This window comes from Aspergillus versicolor (genome assembly GCF_001890125.1).
Source record: "Aspergillus versicolor CBS 583.65 unplaced genomic scaffold ASPVEscaffold_1, whole genome shotgun sequence".
In the NCBI taxonomy this organism is placed as follows: Eukaryota; Fungi; Ascomycota; class Eurotiomycetes; order Eurotiales; family Aspergillaceae; genus Aspergillus; species Aspergillus versicolor.
In genome coordinates this window covers 3,909,383-3,928,058 of record NW_024467524.1, presented here as the reverse complement: position 1 = coordinate 3,928,058, position 18,676 = coordinate 3,909,383, and the positions used below count along the sequence as shown (strand labels likewise).

The following is an 18,676-nucleotide window of genomic DNA, read 5'->3' as shown; positions in this document are numbered from 1 at the left end:
TTGATAAGTAACAGACCACGCTAGTCCTTCTTTCAGGCGATATTCATCCATGGTATGATCACATCATCGAATCCCATTGGACAGCAGATCCCTGAGCGGCAAGAGCTTCTGGAAACTTGGAAGAGGAGAAACAGAGACGGGAAGGGGTTGTACGGTGTAACTTGGTCGGTTAAGGATATTTCCAGATTCCCAACGACGGCAGCCTTCCCGACTTATCCCAGGATCCGATCAAATTAGCTTCTGCCTTGCCTTGCCTGTCTGTTGTTGTTGAGTGCAATGGTGACTCGAACTGTAATTGTGTGAGTAATCTTCTTTCAAAGTTTAACTAGTCCATCTGGTGCATATGCGTGGCAGAATGGCAGCAGTGTCGTTGGCTTCTTCCTGCATGGCACGGACACCTCTGCGGCGCTCTGCTCTTGATCATCGGTCCATATTCCAAGATCCATTTTTCTGCGTCCTGTGTTGACGCCCCGTTTCCTCAATGGACCGCGTGCATGCATGTCGGGTTGCTCGGTTTGCATTAGGCTGGTTTGGGGAGAAGGTGTGAGGTATCACACGTTTCCCACGGCGCTTGTTCCTTGGTTTTGCGAGTTATAGGGAGGTAGAAATCTACGGCGCCAAGGTTTAATAAGTTAAAAATAATAAAAATGGCAAGATGATGTTGAAAAATTTAAATCATTCAGCTATCCAAAAAAACATGGCTAAAACATGGCACAAGATCCAACTTCATCCAAACAATGCAACGTAGATATTGATAATCCCATCCAGGTTAATATTCATTCAACCGTAGCTTTTTGCCGACAAACCGTCGACGCTCAGGCTTGTCGCTGCCCCGCTCACGATCAGCATTCAATCCCTTCAGCGCGTGGAGGAGCATCCCTGCATCGAAGAATCCATCTGGACAGGTTTTCACGTTAGCCGCCGACATTAACGCAGGTCCAGGAGTGGTGTAACTTACATCCGCCCATACCATCATCTTCCATCTCCCCACTATCGGTCGTAGGCGTCTCAGTCCCGGCCCGCAGATGGCCCGTGTCGGTACGGACGATGCGACCCCGGCGTTGATCGCGTTGGACCCGCTCTGCAATCATCTCCATCTCGCGGGCGCGGCTAGTTCGGGGGCTTGCTGGCTTGTGGTTCGTCGTGCGCAGCAACTTCCGGATCTCGAATAGGTACGACTCGAGTGTCTGCATCAGGCGCGCGGTCTGGCGGTGTTTGGACGAGGCGCAGATCGAGATTGATTCGTCTTTGATGATGTACCCGATGCCAAACCCGTCTGCAGACGTCGGGCCGAAGCCGAAGTGGCGTAGGGAGGGGTTGCCGCAGTTGGATGATGAGAGGACCGTGTTGTTTATTTTGTCCCAGCCGGGGTCGTTGAAGATGGCGGGGGTTGGGGGTACAGTGCGCATGGCCCGGCTGTAGCCGCTTGTGGATGACAGCCCATCTGTCTCTGAGATAGATGGAGACCTAGGCGATCCGTTCTCCAGGGGGCTTGTGTAGCCATTCGATCCTTCGTCGACACTGTTGCTCGCAGAAACTGGGGCTTCATCGAAAGATCTCTGCCATAGGGTATAAAGAGCGTAGAGATGGCGGTCCTGCCCTTGCCCTTTAGAGCACTCCTTCGTGGTGGCAGTGTGCTTTTCCGCAGCCTTCCGTAGAGCATTCACCTTGTCTTCAGCAGGATTGTCAGCCCAAAATGTCTTCAAAAAATCGAGCGATTCGTTGGTGACGGTTCGGATAGCTTCGGTTCGCCCATGTAGGAAAGACTTGGTCATTGCTGGTTCGTAGGTGTTCACCACCTGTCCGTAAAGTCCGTAATAAGCCGCCTGGAACGCCATCTGAACAAACGCATCGGGAGAAAATCCCATCGACGTAATAAAGTTCTTCCCATATCCATTAAAGTCAAGAACCTGGAACTCGTGTTGCTGAAGGAGATCCGCGAGGTGCGATTCAGCAAAACGTATGGCAATGCTCAACTCAGGCGCCATATCCCACTCAAGTTTCCGCGGTGTCGGGCTAACATCACCAAAACTTCGAGGATCCCGCTTGGATGGGTCGGGGCTAGTTGTGGCCCATAGGCTAGGAGCTTTACCATTGATCGTGCGTGCGAAACGAAGTATAGTGTCTGTGTAGACATCACTTGCGAACCGGAGAACAGTATGGCCATCCACACCAGTGTGTTCAAAGTTGATTCCAGCACTGCCGTTCTTGCATACGATAATCTGGAGTTTGTCGTACCACCTGTTCGTGCAGGTACCTACTTGCACGCCCTTTTCCACCTCACTGGTACCACAGAGCATGTTGGCGCAGAGCTCAGATGTGTTACTCGGTTCAGTATCATCCAGACAGAGGATAAATAGAGCGGTGTCGACAATGTTGAGACCCTCAGCATTGTTGGAGTGCGCATCCTTAGTAAGGACGTCTCTCAGTCCCGACCACACCTTACGGTTTTCCGTACTGAGAACCCCCATGGCCCCCTTTGCCGCCTCCTGGATTGGGGTTTGTTCTGCGTCCGTGAGAATCACCTCAAGGTTCATCGCGATGTCCCTTTCCGTCATTATCTGGTCGTGGTTTGCATCGAGTACATCGAACCAGTAGAACTGACCACGGCACATGACGACAATGTGTTTCGCGCTAGGATCCTGACTGATAACGCATCCATTTTCTGTGGGCACACGCGAAGTGCCAAAGAGTCGGGAGTATTGGTACATGCATAGTGGCGTTCCTCGAACGGTATCTGGGGATAATTCCTCGCGCCGGACAGCTCGTACGAACGATAGGGCTGAAACTACCAAGGATGCTGCTCTGGGCACCTGGTCATTTCTCGCGGGGGTCGGGTCATCTTCTAACAAGAAGAATGGATTGAGGTTGAGGACAACAGCTGCAGGTTCAATTAATTAGTCTGGCACGAGTGCGCGGGGTTCCAAGTCACTTACGGCTGTCATAGTTCAGGTAAGAATCATACCCTAATAGAGCCAATTAGCTTAGGGGTCACTTAATTTTGTGAAGCCAACGTACAAAACTGCTCAATATAACTCGTTTGCGAAGAGGCATATTTTTGCAACTTCTCTTGGAGGCTGGGGCCATCAGATTTGAGAAAATCTCGCACTGCAGCCTTTGATTCCTCATGCTCCTTTGCTGTTTGCAAGGGCGACAAGGCATCCAAATATTTTCGGCAGGTTCCCTCAAGGTCAGGGATAGGTAACTTTGGAAGAGAATCCTGATGTTGGAATGTGATTCCACCACTCTTGTTGGTTACTTGGTCTGTTAATCCTCCATCCACAGTTGTCGGCTTGATTTTCGGCTCACAAGCCGGATGGGATCGAGGAGACTCCATCGATACTCCCAGCGGCTTTGGCGCTGTAAAGTAGCGAACTGCGGTTGACGAGTAGGTCATCGCGTTAGCTGATGAAATCCACGGATGTTATGGGATTGATTAATCGTAACGACAAGCGAGGAAGGTTGGGATGGAAAGCAAGCGTAAGGCGCTTCGGTAGAAGTAGTGACAATCTTGTAGGCAGTAGGAGGGCATGGAGATTAATAGCTCATGACCGCATCAAATCACGAGGGAGTGGGAATGCCGACCAGTAACGGAAAGTGTAGTGGAAGAGGTGTTTATGTGAAAAGTTCTATGGCCGGAGGGGAGAGGAGGGTGTTTATGAACAAACGATAATGGGACGAATATATAGGAGTTCCCAGGGCACATTGGGTAGTACGGCTCCGCATCTGGGGAGTCAAGGCTGGGGGGAGAGGTGGGGATGGCCTCGGAACAACGGGCAAAATCGCATCCTCGAACGGAGGAAGGGACGCTTACCAGAGAGAACTGATAAGTGATAACGCCTATAGACAGCCGGGATCCTTCGATGCGGTGGATCTTGTCTATTGCGGCCGGGTAGAGCTGGGGGCCCGTCGGCGGAACGGATGCGGTGCCCACGCAGCTACTACTGTACTTGGTAGTAAGTCGAATGTAGAGGCAGATCCGAGTGCCAAGAGATACAGTTGCGTCCGCCTAATCGAGGGACAGCACAGAGCAGAGGATGTAGTTTTGAGATGAGATGCTAATGAAGGATTCTATTTGCTTCAACCCGCAGGAATAAGAGGCAAGCGGACCAGATGACGATGGGTGACGAGCGATATGTCATGCGGAAACTTATATGATGCGCGGAGGAAGGGAATGTACCAACGGCTTGTCCCGTACACAGCAGCCAATCCTGATAATCGGTTCAGAGAGTCAGCAAAATGCACAGATGCGTTCTGATCAACCGAGCCGGCACCTGAAGAATGAGCTTAAAAGAAGTCTATCGGTCCCGAAGGCTTTCATTCCTCGATGATTCCGTCAAAACGTCGGGTCAATCAAGGGCCAAAGCGGTAAAGCTAAGCCAGTATACCGCCAGAAGGACTGGTTTCCGGACCGGCCGATGGAACGAAGCTTTCTTCGGGCGAAGGGAGCCTCTTGAGTCGCTGGAATTCTTGCTGGATGCGGGGAGATCGCTTCAGGTCACGTGTTTCATGTGGAGAAAATCAATGACATCATGTATGCAGTCGCCGCTTGCGTCTCAGACGTTATCTACACCGAAGGGGTACTACGGTAGTACAGCCTATAGAAGCTCAAACTACGGCAGCTCAAGTATTTCGAACGTTCATCATGTCTCTTGGCAAACCAAAACACGCTATCCATGAACACACAAAGATAAGGAAAGCAGCAAAGGTGGAGAAGACGAAGTGTTTCGGATTCCTGTCGATCGACAAGCTCGAAGAGTGATAAAATATTCACAAAGAAGAGAAGATAAAACGACATGTACCAGGCGTGCAGCGCAGAGAACCACAAAACCTTGCATGATCGCGGACATAACACTAAAGCTCAATATGCAGCTTGAAAGCCACATAGCCGGCAAATGAAGGAAATTTGAAATGACTGTCCACAAGAAAAAATCTTGAATTTCAGATTTTGTCATGTATCGAGTTCAGTGCCCACGACCGACAGGTATACGACGAGCGCCCAGTTACAACAGGTAAGAAAAAGTCAAATAGGCACAAAACAGCACCAACTCCCCCCCAAAAAACTACTGTTGTGGTATGAGTGCCAGATGATCCCCTGTCAGTCAAGTTCGAAAGACCTCACGCTTATTCAGCAGAGTAGAGGGCTTTGCCAAGAGGCCTGAGGATGTTGGTACCGTATTCGTTTGGCACGTTTCCTGGAAAGTATGTCAGAACAAAGCAGATACATCAAATATTGTAGTTTCGTCACATACCTGCGGGGCTGTAGTTGCACACAGTGAAGGGCGAGGCCTCAGAGGAATCGACATTGCCAAGCGAGTCGCAGACAACGGTAGCGCAGCCGACCTGCTTGGTTCCCTTCCACACGATCTGAGAGAAGTGACCCCACTTTTCGAACAGGGACATGTCGGGGGTGGCCTCTCCATAGAGGTTCTCATAGTAGCCCATCTCATCGTTGTACATCAAGTTGGAGATCATAACACCAACTTCCTCTGCCGTGGTACCATAGCCGATGTTCTGGCCATAGTTGCCGGCGTCTGGACCGATGCTTCTATAAAGGCATTAGCTAAAAGGGAAACGCGAAACTGAGAAAGAATCATTGGGGCTGTCCATACGTGTCGTGCTGGTAAACACAGCGCGAGGCGAGGGCCTGAGCACTTGTCTCAAGGTCCTTTGACCAGGTAAGGGCGTCAGAAGAGTGGTTGGCGCGGTGGATGTTGTGGCTGTCGAGGACCTTGCTCTGGTAACCGTTGGCAGGAGCAGGAGCTTGGGACTGGGTGGGGGCCTCTTCAGTGCTGGTGGCAGACTGGGTAGGAGTCCAAGTCGACTCCCAGGATGTGGACCAGCTCGTCTGTTCAGGCTGCTCCGGCTCCTGGGTTTGAACAGGCGCCTGGGTAGTTGTGGGCTCGGCAGTAGTGGTAGGCTTGGCAGAGCTGGTCGAGGTTTCGGGGACCTTAATATTGGCTGGGGGAGCGGTGGCGGTGCCAGTGGGCCGAACAGTGATGGTCTTGGTGATAGTTTGGGTAGTCCAGTCGGTCACAGTGGTTGTCGTCCATGTAGTAACGTAGGAAGGCTTAACCTCGGAAGGGTTCTTGACCTCTTGGGCCACGGCACCGAGGGCGCACAGGGCACCCAAGAACATCGAAGACTTCATGACGAGAAGCTGTTGGTTGCACTTCAGGATTATTCACGAGTTGTTGATAGGCTTTTCCCACAGGTCAATTGTCTGCGTCGATCGAACAACTTCACCAGGAAGTGACCCGAGCGACTAACTTAACTGATTGATTGGAGGCGAAAAAGCGACCTTGCAATTCACCCAGATGGAGATGGATGAATCAAGTATAACGACGTCGTTGGGAAGTGCAGATCAACTGCAAGGGATGGAGCGTTCAGGGGGTACGAAGTCCAGTCGTGGAGCGTTGGATAAATGAATGACAGCCTCGAGGGACACTTTTTAAGGAGTGGAAAAAGCGTACCGAGACGGAATGGGAGCAAAAGGACGGGGAGCTGGGGAGAGGAGCGAGGGAGAAGAGAAGAGGCGAGAGAAGACGAGGGAACTGGGAGGTCGTCGTAATAACTAATAAGGACCTAAGGCGATGGTCCGTCGAAGCTTGGGATGATCGCAAAAGGAGACGACGGCCAGTGGGGCTCAAGATCTGGCTGGAGATAATCAAACGCAAATTAATTCATTATACGGAGTCCACGCCCACTGTTTGATGAGGGAGCACTAGTATTATACTCATCAACTCTGCACTCGGGCTGCGAGGGGGCTATTATTGCTTTGTTTTACAACGTGGTTCTTGACTGTTGGAACCATGGAAATGGAATGCCTGCGACTCCTTTTTTTTGACCCGCGCACTGAGCGATTTAGCATGCCGAAGATCCCTAGACCGGGCATTCCCAGAGTCTGGGAGAACAATGTCCCAGCCTTCAGAGAACCCAATTGTCACAGCACTGCGAACCCCAGCGCGTCAACCATAAGTCATCCAATACCAGAGTTAGCCATCCAGATCTCACGACTGGGTTTCAAACGGTGGCCAAGATGCAGGGACGCCTCATGTTTCAGGTACGGGCAATTGGGGCCAATCACGTCGCCACCGCGGGACAACAACGCACAGCGGACCGCGGTTCAGCGACAAGCTCTCTTGAGGGACAGGTCTGTTAATATTATCACTTCAGTATGTGGTTCTTTTTGTTTAATTGCCCGGTCCGTACGACCAGAATATTCTCCGACCGAAGAAGATGGACTCGAACTGTTGAAAATGAAATGAAATGAGACTGCAGAACGGCTCAGGCCCACAGCGGCGCTAAAACCTGGTTAATTTCAGGGGAACTCGCAAATGATTAACCACCAAAACTTGGCACTCGGCAGCCGCCCTGGTGTTTCATCCTCTGGCCGCTGCGCCCACACATTGGCTCCATCTTCTGTGCTCAGGGGTGAAAGGTCGTCCACCAACTCCTCCGGACTCGGCAATGATTGTCGAGTCTGGACTGCCTGCTCTCTTTGACTTCATGTTCGCTCGGGAGCCTTGGACCGAACAAACTGACGTCCTTGGCGCCCTTTGACTGTTCCTCTGCTGTCAAATAGCCGGTCTGTCTACAGTCTGCACCGGAAGTCTTCGGTCTCTCATTTATTTCACTGGATCGCCTAGTGGCTTGTCCGTCTTCGCCCCTCAGCGTTGTCCTTGATTATCTACATCTCATCTCAGAATCAGACATGCTGTTTCAGCAACGCCATCAAACACATCACAATCAGAGCCACGCGACCTCGCATTCGTAATGACCCCATATTATTCTCATGTCGAGACGCCGGGGTCGCTGCCGATGGAGGCAGATACATCCGCAACATAACCGGATAAACACCGCCCAAGGAACCCGACAATTCGGGCTGGATGTGTGTTTAAAATTTTGGAAGCAACCCACGAGTCATTCCAGAATCCAGACTTTGCGTTGCTCGGTAGACGACGTACCAATGGATCTGGCGGAGCAGTGCACTGGGCCACGTAGACTGTGCCCAATTTCCCCGCTTCCCAAATTTCTCTTGGTTTCTCTTGTCACATCCGAGATAATCTCCGCGGGTGCAGCTGAGCGTCCTTGTAAGCAAATGGTCTATTAGCGCTGAGACATTGGCCTCCACAGAAGTACTCTGTATCTCCGGTTCCTGGTCTGGAATACTTGCAAAACTGCTCTGCTACGTGTTTGCAAGAGATCAAAGATCTTTCCCGCTGTGGAGGCCTGGACCTACATGTCTGATATCAGAGGCGTGGTGGGCCTATTACACCTGCCCTTCGCCTCTTCAAACGTCTGTTTGAAACCCCATACACTGACGAGCGAACATGTTTACTACTTCTAGTCCTCTACCATCCCGACGCTCAACTCCCACCATGTCAGCTTCTGCTGAAAACATAGAACCTACATCAACGGCCTAGGGCACGACTGTTTATGACAAACAGTTTGAAGCTCATCTCCAGGGCTATTGTCGCCAGTCTTGGGATGATCGGAATGGGGACGCTCTCTCGATGCCGACAATGAGGCCGATGATATAGAAAGATTTGCCAGAGAAACCATCCACTTACTTGAAGGCCATGAAAAGCTTCATTTGTTTAACTAACGGTGGCCATCCATTCGAGAACCTCACCCCTCTGACCGACGGTTCACTACTGACAGCAGATCCAAGCCTTATGATGGAAATCCCTATACTATTACGGTGACCTACCGTGATGGAACGCTTGGGTCATCCGCGGCGCATCCTACAACGCCATTTTGAACAAGCAACACCCAGATCGCCATAGCTGACAATGTGATAACAGAACTTGGGAAGTGTCCGTTATGTGGACCTGCGGAATTCTTCTGCCTGGGTCGAGCCGCTTATCGGAATGCTGAAGACTTGGCCCGAGAGACAAGGAATGTCCTTATCGAACAGGCGAGTGACCACCACCGTCTGCTATTGGTGGTCCCGATGGGAAATAGCAAGTGTTGTCTATTTAAAGCGGGAATAGGAATGTACTAGGTAACTGAGGTAGTAGCAATGGGGTGAGAAAGCACGAATCATCTCCCTATATAGTGATGCGGAAGACTGTCTTTATGCCATATGGATAAGAAATAAGAGGCAAAGTTCGTAGCCGGAAGGGATGATAGAGGTGGCTTGGCTGCAGGGTTACGAACTTTCCATGGCCAGCCTGACAAGTTGAACAAGAATTTAAGCGAACGCATACATACTTTCATTAAACACACTGCTGGTCAATACTACTGTTTTAATGCTATAGCCCACGATCCACGCTGTCCTAGAGAAATACAATCTGCAGCGAGTCTTCAACTTGCATTTCACAAATAAGCAACAGCCGGTTTGTATGGAGGTACCTATATGAATACCATTACCAACTCCAATAAATATCAAAACCACCCCAACCAGAACAATCAAATGACCAAACGTTAAAAAGTCATTATAGATCAACCGTTTGACAGCGCCCCTCCTCGCAAACTAGCAGATAATTCTTGGCGGGATCCCCCGTCTTGAGATCCTTAAATAGCTGGTTCCGCGTGCGCAGCCAGAAAGACTGGTTCCCTACAAAGTCACCCAAATGCGAGGGTCTGATATCCACTAGAGCTGCCACGGTAGTCGCCGACGTTGAAAGGGATAGACCCGCTTCTGCACGAATTTTCTTCACCAGTGCGTCCCGCCCCGAGGATGCTGGTGGGCCTCCCTCCCCTCCTCCTTGACCTTCCTCGGTTGAAGGGTCCGAACTCGATGTAGACGCCGTAGCGTTTGCCGTGCTGAATACCCCTGTCACATTCCGCGTCCCCGTTTCTAGTCCCACAATCGCATCGAGGAGGCCGACGAAGAGGAATGGGTGTTGGAGGATTTCTACCGCGAAGGAATGACAGGTCTGGCGGGCAAGAACACGGTATTTGTCCTCTTCGAGGAGGCTTGAGAGGCGGAGGAGATTGCGTGCGATTACCCCGTTGACTGACGGAAGGGCAGACTCGGTACCGGTCTTCAGCCGGAGTAGAGTCCCCGGTGAACCTGGGACTGGTGTCGATGGGGTAGTGTAGTAGCCTGCAGGGGTCGAGCCGGCAAGGGCAAGGAAGTTGTCGTTGAGGTATTCTGTAAAAAGAAACCATCAGTAACTATAGCAGCTCATGGTACCATTTTGGGTAGGGGGGAGTACGTTGTAGCTGTTCGGCGAATTTTAGGTAGCTATCATCAAACGTTGCCTCATACATATCCAATAGACCACCCGTCAAAAAGGCATAGTCTTCGGCAAATCCCCGGGTCGTTCCTTTGCTGCCGTCGCGATAGATCCGCCAGAGTTGTCCCGTGGACTTTTCAAAGAGAGTCTCCTTGATGAAATTAATTGCTTTGGCTGCAGCCTCTCGGCATTGAACCGCCTTTGAATCGCCGACCTCTTCAAACAGCACGCTGCACTTTGCTAGGGCACCAATCGCTAGTCCGTTCCATGCTACAATGATTTTGTCGTCGAGATCGGGCCGTACCCGGTTTTTATCCCGATATTCCCGTAACTTTTGCCTGCTTGATTTGATGATTCGAACTACTTCGTCCTCACCTAGGCCAAATTCCTTGGCCAGCTTACTTGGTGTAGCCTTGATCGAAAGGACATTTTGGTTCATAAATTCGTCGTGAGGGTCATTTTCCGGTGCGATATTTCCATCAGGGAGCACGCCCCAGTGGCGAGCACAGACGCCAGCGTCTCGCGGGCCCAAGACCTGAGTTAGCTCCTTGAGGGTCCAGACGTAGAAAGCACCCTCTCGCTTCTCTATATCATTGGGAGTCGGTAGGCTGTCAGCATCCTCGGATGAGTGGAAAGCCCCCGTTGTAGACTGGATCGGAGCAGACGTAAGGTAGGTAATCAGGTCGTACACTGCACCCAGCAACTCAGGATTGTGGGTGATCTTGAAGGCATCGACGTAGACATCTAGGAGTTGTGCCTGGTCATACAACATCTTTTCGAAGTGAGGCAGCCCCCAATCCCCTGTCACACTATACCGCGCAAACCCATGGCCGATGTGATCCCGAATACCCCCACGGGCCATACTGATGAGCGTATTAACAGCCATTGCTGTAGCATTCTCGCATTCTTCTTGTCCAACGATATCAGACACCGCGCTAGGGTAAATTCCAAGACGAAGCAGGAAACTCAGATTCGACGGAGTCGGGAACTTGGGAGCTCTCCCAAACCCTCCATTGGCCGTATCATACCGGGACGCGAAATGTTGATATGCCTCTTCCAAAAGCTCAACGTCTAGATCCTCGTCGGCTTGACGTTCTCCCTGGTATGTGTGCGTGCCTTCTTCAGCAAATTCTCTCAGCTGTTTTGTAATTTCTTTCGCGCTGTCGAGACAACGCTGCCGTTGAGTTTGCCAAACATCCCGCAGCTTCTCCAGAATCTCGATAAAGCTGACAGTGTCGGGACCAAGCAACGATGTCGAGTTCGGGCCGGGCCAGTAAGTGCCTCCGAAGACAGGTTCCAGATCCGGGGTCAAGAAAACATTTAACGGCCATCCCCCGGCCCCTGTGGTCGCTTGAACATAATTCATGTATATATCGTCGACGTCAGGCCGTTCTTCTCGGTCAACCTTTATTGGGATAAACGAGTCGTTGAGAATCGAAGCTACCTCTTGCGACATAAATGATTCTTTCTCCATAACATGACACCCTGCAATACATTAGTAACTATATTTGGTCGTGGTTGCGACAAAATGGTGGAGACGTACAATGGCATGCTGAATAGCCGATGCTGAGGAAGATTAGCCGGTTATGCCTCCGGGCGAGCTCCATGCTTTCCGCATCCCATAGCTGCCAGGCCACAGGATTATGCCCATGTGCTCTCACCTTTATAGCATGAGTCAGTACTAGGGTAAATAAGGTGGAACTCAGGATATCACTCACATATGGGGATTTACTAGCCCCCAACCGGTTCACAAGCTTGGGCCCCGCGCCGGTCGGATTCTCGTGGCCCTGGGTCTGTTGCGCCTGCATCTTTAACGGTCCTTTATTTCGCTGTAATTCGCTCTTGCATCTGATTACAATCCGTTGGATCCCGAATGAAGGGGTTCGCACGCAGGAAAGTCGACTGCCCGCACTGATGTTCAGGTACCAGGTCAACGGCGCGCGGGGGAGCCGATGAGGTGGATGCGACAAGAAATAGAAACGAGCAGAAAACGTGATGTGGAATCAGAGTGCCTACAAATTCTCGGTGCTTATGCGAGATACCGGGCACGATAGAGGCTCAAGGAGCTAAGAAGGAGATCGAGTGGCTTCTCGCGTGGACTCAGGCTTCCTCGGGTTGATCGTCGGCCGCCCGCACTCGAATCTTTGCGTCATGGTTGCATGGTGTCGATCACGTGGCATGCCTGTTACTTGTACAGTTACAACAGTTGAACACCGGGCCGGTGACTCTACTAGTGAATACTCCTGGCTATGGCTAGCCTTCACTGCTTTCATGGTTTGGCTCTTTTCTCCTTTAGTCATCTTCCAGTAGCTCTGCTAGTTCTCGCTCCTCCTCTTCTGTTAGCATAGAGTCCGGATTCGCGGACTCCTCGTCAGTTGAAGGTTTGGTTGCCTGCGCTACCGCATTCCGTAGATCGTCAGGTTTCAGAGACCACTGCCGGATGGTAGCGTCGATGCTAACGCTGACCAAATTCAGCCCAATTAGAGCCAGGCCAGTGACCTCCTCGTAATGACCGGAAAACGTGTGGTATAGTTTCCCAGTCTAACGAAAGCATCAGCAAGCGCCCGTGGGAGGAAAACGAAGAGGGAACTCACCGATCGATTCCAAACGCGAACCTCTTCATCTCGACAAGCTGTAATTACCCATCCTCCACGCTCATCGACCACCACGTCACGCACATAGTCGGGATGGCTGAGTGTGAGATTCGGTTTCCAGCCGTCCTCCCTAACGAGACACTTTGCTGTTTTATCCGCTGAAGCTGTCCAGAGATCTCCATCCTGATCGAAGTAAAGTTTGTTGATGTTTGTTTCGTGAGCCAAAAGTGCCTCCGTGCCAGTCAGGTCCTGGCTGCCTTTAGAGATATCAAAGTGTCGAATTTCCCTGTCACTACCGGCACTAAAAAAAGTTTGCTCGGTACTGTCTAGATCCAGGGTAAACGGATCAATTGTCAGATCTTGAATTCCTTTCGTGTGACCTTTGAACACATGCAACCGTTGTCCGCTCGCAATGTCGAATACCAGTATTTGGGCATCGGCACCGCCCGACAAGAGGAGATCCTGGCCCTTGAACCTCGTCGTCACAACGGCTCTCACGAAGTCGGTGTGACCTTCATACTGTAGCTTCTTTTTCTTTGAATTTATGTCCCAGCTCCAAACGCTCTTATCCCAACACCCTGCGAACAGGATCTGGCCATTTGGACTAAAGCAAAGGCTCGTGATGGGTGCAGTAGGTCCTTTGAAGATAGAGGTCGTTTCACCGGTCTATACGTGAGTGCGAGTTAAAAGTCAACAATGAATCCCATGCGACACCCAAACATACAGTATACTATCTAACCGACATACCTCGAGGTTTATCTTTCTGATTGTCCCACCGCTCTGCGCCACATAAACAGAGCCATTATCGAAGGGGTCCGCTTGAATTGCAAGGATCTTGCTCTGCAGTCTGATCGGGGATCCGTCTGTGTTTTTTGACTTAGCGTCCTTTCGTTGTTGTTGATCAAGAGCAGAACTAGACTCGTCAGCGAGAGACTCAAAAAATGCGGGGGGAACTAGGGGGGTTGTACGTAGTCTGGAAGAAGTCGTCCCGATGGGTGGAAGCGGACATAATTAGTATAGAAAGAACACAGTCAATGTATGTACAAGGTTTATTATACAAAAGAAATGAATGTAAATGTCAACATAAGAAAGGAGAGTGCTTGTTTGTAGAAACACAGATTCACCGCCTGGGTGACCACTCGAACTGCTGTTGGAGCTCCTGTGCCCGGCCGGAGCGGAGAGCCCTTTTCGCACCACAAACTCTGCTTCCAGCTTCTTCCTCTCTCTTCCTCCACCTCTCCGTGACTCCGTCTCCTCACTCCAGCTCCTTTCTCCATCTCTCCAGCTTCTCTTCTCGACTTTATTATTTCCCCTCACTCCACCCCCTTCTCTCCACCCTCCATCTTCTTCGCGCGTCAATCGCGCAATCCTCTGAGCCAAAATGGATATGAACCATTTAATAGGGTCAGTGGCCTGAACCAAGGTATCTGCGGTTAGGCTGGAGCTAACACCTGGCAGTCAACGCTTTAACTTGATCTCAAAGAGCGATATTCGGTATGTTCCTCGATCTATATCTGCCGTCCTACATCCTCTCGCGCCGTATCTCTGACTACTCGCCATCTAACCCTTTCTAGCTATGTCGGTACTTTACATGAGATCAACCCCGAAGCTTCGACGATCGCTCTCCAGAATGTCGTGTCGTTCGGAACTGAAGGCAGACGAGGCAACCCTGCCGAAGAATTACCCCCATCCAACAGTGTCTATGAATACATTGTCTTCCGCGGAAGTGATGTAAAAGATATCAGCGTTGCGGAGGATACGAAGGAGAACGCACAGCCCGAACCTCCTCAGATGCCAGATGACCCGGCCATCCTAGGGGTGAGTAGAACCCGCCAAATCACCAGCCCTTTCTCCATACCTTATGTTGGCAGATCGTATGATCAAATGATGAATTATTTCGGATGTAAACACAGACCTGTTCTGAATTGCGCAAAACCGTGTGGATATTTCCGTTGCCTTCCTTCTGAATAGATCATACGCCAAGACATGATGTTACCTCCGTTTACATGACAAGGGGCTCAAACATTTAGCTAATCTTGTCAAATAGAGCGCCCCTCGTCCAGGTCCAGCTCCCGGTCCAGGCCCTCAAGGCGCCCCTCCCCAGCCGCAACAACCACCCCAGCAACCGCCTCAACAACCGCCTCAAGGACCCCCTCCAGGACCCCAAGGACCTTCAGGACCTCGACCCCCACCTCCAGGATATCCTCAACAGCCGCAGTTCCAAAACTTTTACTCTCCATATGGGCCCCGATATCCCCCCTTCCCGCCTGGCCCTGGCTACCCGCCGATGCCATATGGAGCTCCTCCGGGCTGGTACCCTCCACCCGGTCAAGGCTTCCCCCCTGGCCCGGGAGGCCCAGGAGGCCCAGGACAGTTCCCTCCCCAGGTGCCAATCGGACCTGCAGGCCAGCACCAAACTCCACCTGCTCAGCGGGCCATTCCAACAGGACCCAAAGCAACTTCCGAGCTGCCCGTTGGTGATCACCCCAAGAGCAAGCCACCTGTCCAGGAGACGATTCCTCCACCTACCGCGCCGGCTGAAAGCGCACCAACCCCACCCGTTGAGTCCAAGCCTTCCGTGGCGGAAGCTGTGAAGGCAACTGCGTCTCCTGCCGAGAGAGCTCCTCCGACTGGGCCCCGGGGAGGACGCGCACCACCTGCCATTCCGATGACTTCTGCGAGACCGGCAGCCAACGCGCCTCTAGCTCCCGCCGGTGCGAATAACGTGACCCAAGGCACTGCTCAAGCCGCTATCACTGAAGCAACACGTGCGGCTACGGCTGCTGTTGCCGCTGCTATGGCCAAGCTACCCCAACCGAATGGACAAAAGAAGCCTCAGCAAGCAGATGCTTCCGTGGAAGGTGTCACCAGACAGCTAGGTGAGATGAAGCCTTATGACGGCAACCGTGTTCCTCGTGGGGGTCAGCATTCTCGCGGTCGTGGCGGCCACAGAGGCCAGCACCAACAAGCGCAGGGAAATAAGAAGATGGAGGTCCCCAAGACTGATTATGACTTTGCAACTGCCAATGCAAAGTTCAACAAGCAAGATTTAGTCAAGGAGGCCATTGCCTCTGGTTCTCCTGTTCAGGAGGTTGAATCTCCTTCGCAGGTGACTAGCACGTCCGAACTCGACCCGACCACTCAAACAGCAAACGTGTACAACAGGACGACATCATTCTTCGACAACATCTCGAGTGAGTCCCGTGACCGTGAAGAAACTACCGGTGCCCGAGCCGGTGGCCGGGAATGGCGCGGTGAGGAGGAAAAGCGGAACATTGAGACCTTCGGCCAGGGCAGTGTTGATGGATACCGAAGCAGCCACCGGGGCCGTGGCAGAGGCCGTGGTTATGGTCGCGGCAGGGGTGGCTACGGTCGTGGCTATGGTTCCCGAGGCCGCGGAGGCCGCAACATGTCGCAGTCGACCGGCGTCCCAACTGCGAACTAGTCAGTCCCATTTTGTTGTTATACCATTAGTTTGGAAACTGTTTGATGGCGCATTTAGCGGTGGACATGATATTTCCTTACAATCTTTCTCTCTTTCTGACTCGGAAGTGATGACTCCTTCCTGAAGTCTACGGTTTCTGATATTTTCCGGCGTCAGGTGGTCGCATTCCTCAAAGAACTCGACCTGGGCTTGACAAGCAGACTTCGTTTGGATTTGCATGAGTTTTACAATGGGTGGTTGGGCTTTGCGCTGGCTGGCTTTGGTTTCGCATGGTGTCCGTATGCGGCGTTTGTCTTCTTTGCATGGATTACTGGTCATGGGCCTTCGCTGCACCCCTCAGACGTTTGGACAATAGTACTATACTGTGCTTTTGTGTGTTCTGCGCGGCTGGATCCAGGACGTAGTCCTAGAACAGCGACGGTGCTTTTGTATCATATCTAGTGGATGAAGACAGTTATGAAAGAAAAAATACGTAAAACGAGGTCGACTGTCAAGTCGGCTTCGATAATAACAGTCCAAATGCTTTTACATTACTCACTAGACACTAGCATTTGCCTAGGCCGGCAAGCGGGTACCCCCTCATCCGCCCCAGAGCTTCTCCTCATCTCTCCACGCTTTGTCTCCGCGCTTCCTCGGTCGAGAGACTCGAGACTCCATATCCCCCGGCTATCAGAATCGAGCCCCAAAGCTTGAAATGCATCATGGTTCCTCCCTTCGTCAATCCCATCTTCTTTATATGCCTCCTCTTGGTACTACACCTCCATCCACCTCCACCACAACTACAAGATAACCCCCAAAATCCAGAATGAGTCCAACTGAACGCCTCGGCAAAGTCTTCGATGCCCTCACCGGACGCGGGGCAACCCAGAGTCCCAATGAGCTCCCCTGGAACCCTGATGCCTCGCGGTTTCCCTCGCGTAAGGAGCTGCCCAAGGTACCCGGGGCTCCCGACCAAGCGGCCTGGGTATGGGGGAAGGATGATCAGGTACTTCGTTAACTTCTCGCCTTTGCCGGGGTTAAATAAGATAAGACCTGACGGGTATATGCTTTAGATTGGCCGGTTGAACCTCCTCACCCCTACCAGGGTGAAAGCTGCAGCTGCGGAGATTAAGACTGGTGAGATGGTTCGATTGGAGTATGTCTTTTTTTTGTGCCTCCTTCTGGCCTTCGGCTGGAGTTTATGGGTATATGTGTTAATGAATGAACAGTCTCCCTGCCGATGTGCCCAAAACCCCAGCTTTCGGTCGAGAGGTCTTTGAGCATAAAATCAAGCCACTTGGTAGTGGCGTGGGGTACGACGATGTATATCATATGAATACCCAAAGTGGAACGCAATGGGATGGATTCCGACATGTACGTCCCCATCCAAAAGAGTTTAACATGTAGAACAACAATTGACAAAGCCGCCAACAGTTCGCCCATCTGGCCTCCAAGTGCTTCTACAACGGGGTTCGTCTCCTCTTGTCCCATCCACCGAAAGCAAAAAAAACTGGAAACTGACTGAATAAACAGGCTACATCCGAAGATATCGAAGGCTCCAACCCCACAACTCGCTGCAGCATCCACCACTGGGCAAACCACTGCATTGCATCTCGCGCAATCCTTCTAGACTACAAGTCCTACGCTGAGTCAAATAACAAAGACTACGACCCATACACCAGTCACGCCATCTCACACGCCGACCTAACCGCCTGCGCCGCATGGCAAGGCCTGGATATCCGCCCCGAAAGCGCCGGCGGGAGCATCCGACCAGGCGACATCCTCCTCGTGCGCTCGGGGTTCATACAGCGCTACTACTCGCTCTCGCCGGAGGAGCAAACCGCCGCTGCACTGCGCAGCCATGGAGACATTGCGTTCGCGGGCCTGAAGCAGGAAGAGGACGTGTTGGACTGGTTGCATGATTGCTATTTTGCTGCGGTGGCCGGGGATAGCCCAACGTTTGAGTGCTGGCCTGTTACGTCTACGGAAGGGGGGAGGGGCGCGATTGGGTTTATGCATCAGAATATTCTGGCGCTTTGGGGCATGCCGCTTGGGGAGATGTGGGATTTGGAGAAGTTGGCGGAGACTTGTAGGCGTTTGGGGAGGTGGACTTTCTTTGTGACGAGTGCGCCGGCGAATGTTGTTGGTAAGTTGTTCTTTTTCTTTCCCTCTTCTTTTTGGTTGTATTTTCCTTATTAGGGTTGGGCTGATGAGTTGGTGTTTAGGTGGTGTGAGTTCGCACCCGAATGCAACAGCTATTTTTTAATTTATATTGTCGACATCAGTTTGGCACGAGTGATCAGGTTGAGGCAAGAAGAGATGCAATGAAAATGCATCAAAAACATCATATTCAGTTATCGCAGTTCGTAATTCATTCATGTATATTCGTGGTTTCACATGTCTCATCGTATCGACCCATCGAATCCTGTTCAGTCAATTCCAGTTCAATAGTCCAATCCTAGGAAAAAACC

General features: G+C 51.6%; 6 protein-coding genes across 6 annotated transcripts; 2 read left to right on the top strand and 4 right to left on the bottom strand.

Moving 5' to 3' along the window:
* Positions 1 to 649: 649 nt before the first annotated feature.
* On the bottom strand, positions 650 to 3,376 carry ASPVEDRAFT_36688 (choline/carnitine O-acyltransferase). Its single transcript, XM_040811265.1, has 4 exons — positions 3,019 to 3,376; positions 2,937 to 2,966; positions 959 to 2,881; positions 650 to 897 (listed from the first exon to the last, which is right to left on the bottom strand). The coding sequence occupies exons 1-4, from the start codon at positions 3,335 to 3,337 to the stop codon at positions 770 to 772; spliced, it is 2,400 nt and encodes a 799-aa protein (XP_040663038.1). The 5' UTR covers positions 3,338 to 3,376; the 3' UTR covers positions 650 to 769.
* Positions 3,377 to 5,124: 1,748 nt separating this feature from the next.
* Positions 5,125 to 6,151, bottom strand: ASPVEDRAFT_122507 (uncharacterized protein; the record flags this gene model as incomplete). Its single annotated transcript, XM_040805991.1, has 3 exons — positions 5,125 to 5,195; positions 5,253 to 5,548; positions 5,613 to 6,151. The coding sequence occupies 3 exons, from the start codon at positions 6,149 to 6,151 to the stop codon at positions 5,125 to 5,127; spliced, it is 906 nt and encodes a 301-aa protein (XP_040663037.1).
* Positions 6,152 to 9,440: 3,289 nt separating this feature from the next.
* On the bottom strand, positions 9,441 to 11,995 carry ASPVEDRAFT_24243 (thioredoxin domain-containing protein; the record flags this gene model as incomplete). The annotated part of the gene is made up of 4 exons (XM_040809643.1): positions 9,441 to 10,102; positions 10,167 to 11,672; positions 11,731 to 11,848; positions 11,906 to 11,995. 4 exons carry the CDS (start codon positions 11,993 to 11,995, stop codon positions 9,441 to 9,443), a joined length of 2,376 nt encoding a protein of 791 aa, XP_040663036.1.
* A 484-nt stretch (positions 11,996 to 12,479) lies between these two features.
* Positions 12,480 to 13,790, bottom strand: ASPVEDRAFT_24242 (WD40 repeat domain-containing protein; the record flags this gene model as incomplete). The annotated part of the gene is made up of 4 exons (XM_040809642.1): positions 12,480 to 12,728; positions 12,782 to 13,447; positions 13,529 to 13,694; positions 13,750 to 13,790. The coding sequence occupies 4 exons, from the start codon at positions 13,788 to 13,790 to the stop codon at positions 12,480 to 12,482; spliced, it is 1,122 nt and encodes a 373-aa protein (XP_040663035.1).
* A 372-nt stretch (positions 13,791 to 14,162) lies between these two features.
* Positions 14,163 to 16,226, top strand: ASPVEDRAFT_78998 (putative G2/M phase checkpoint control protein Sum2; the record flags this gene model as incomplete). The annotated part of the gene is made up of 4 exons (XM_040816637.1): positions 14,163 to 14,185; positions 14,240 to 14,275; positions 14,356 to 14,599; positions 14,829 to 16,226. 4 exons carry the CDS (start codon positions 14,163 to 14,165, stop codon positions 16,224 to 16,226), a joined length of 1,701 nt encoding a protein of 566 aa, XP_040663034.1.
* A 403-nt stretch (positions 16,227 to 16,629) lies between these two features.
* Positions 16,630 to 18,621, top strand: ASPVEDRAFT_283265 (uncharacterized protein). The gene is made up of 6 exons (XM_040810097.1): positions 16,630 to 17,211; positions 17,279 to 17,361; positions 17,435 to 17,579; positions 17,640 to 17,675; positions 17,739 to 18,351; positions 18,431 to 18,621. Exons 1-6 carry the CDS (start codon positions 17,032 to 17,034, stop codon positions 18,469 to 18,471), a joined length of 1,098 nt encoding a protein of 365 aa, XP_040663033.1. The 5' UTR covers positions 16,630 to 17,031; the 3' UTR covers positions 18,472 to 18,621.
* Positions 18,622 to 18,676: the final 55 nt, after the last annotated feature.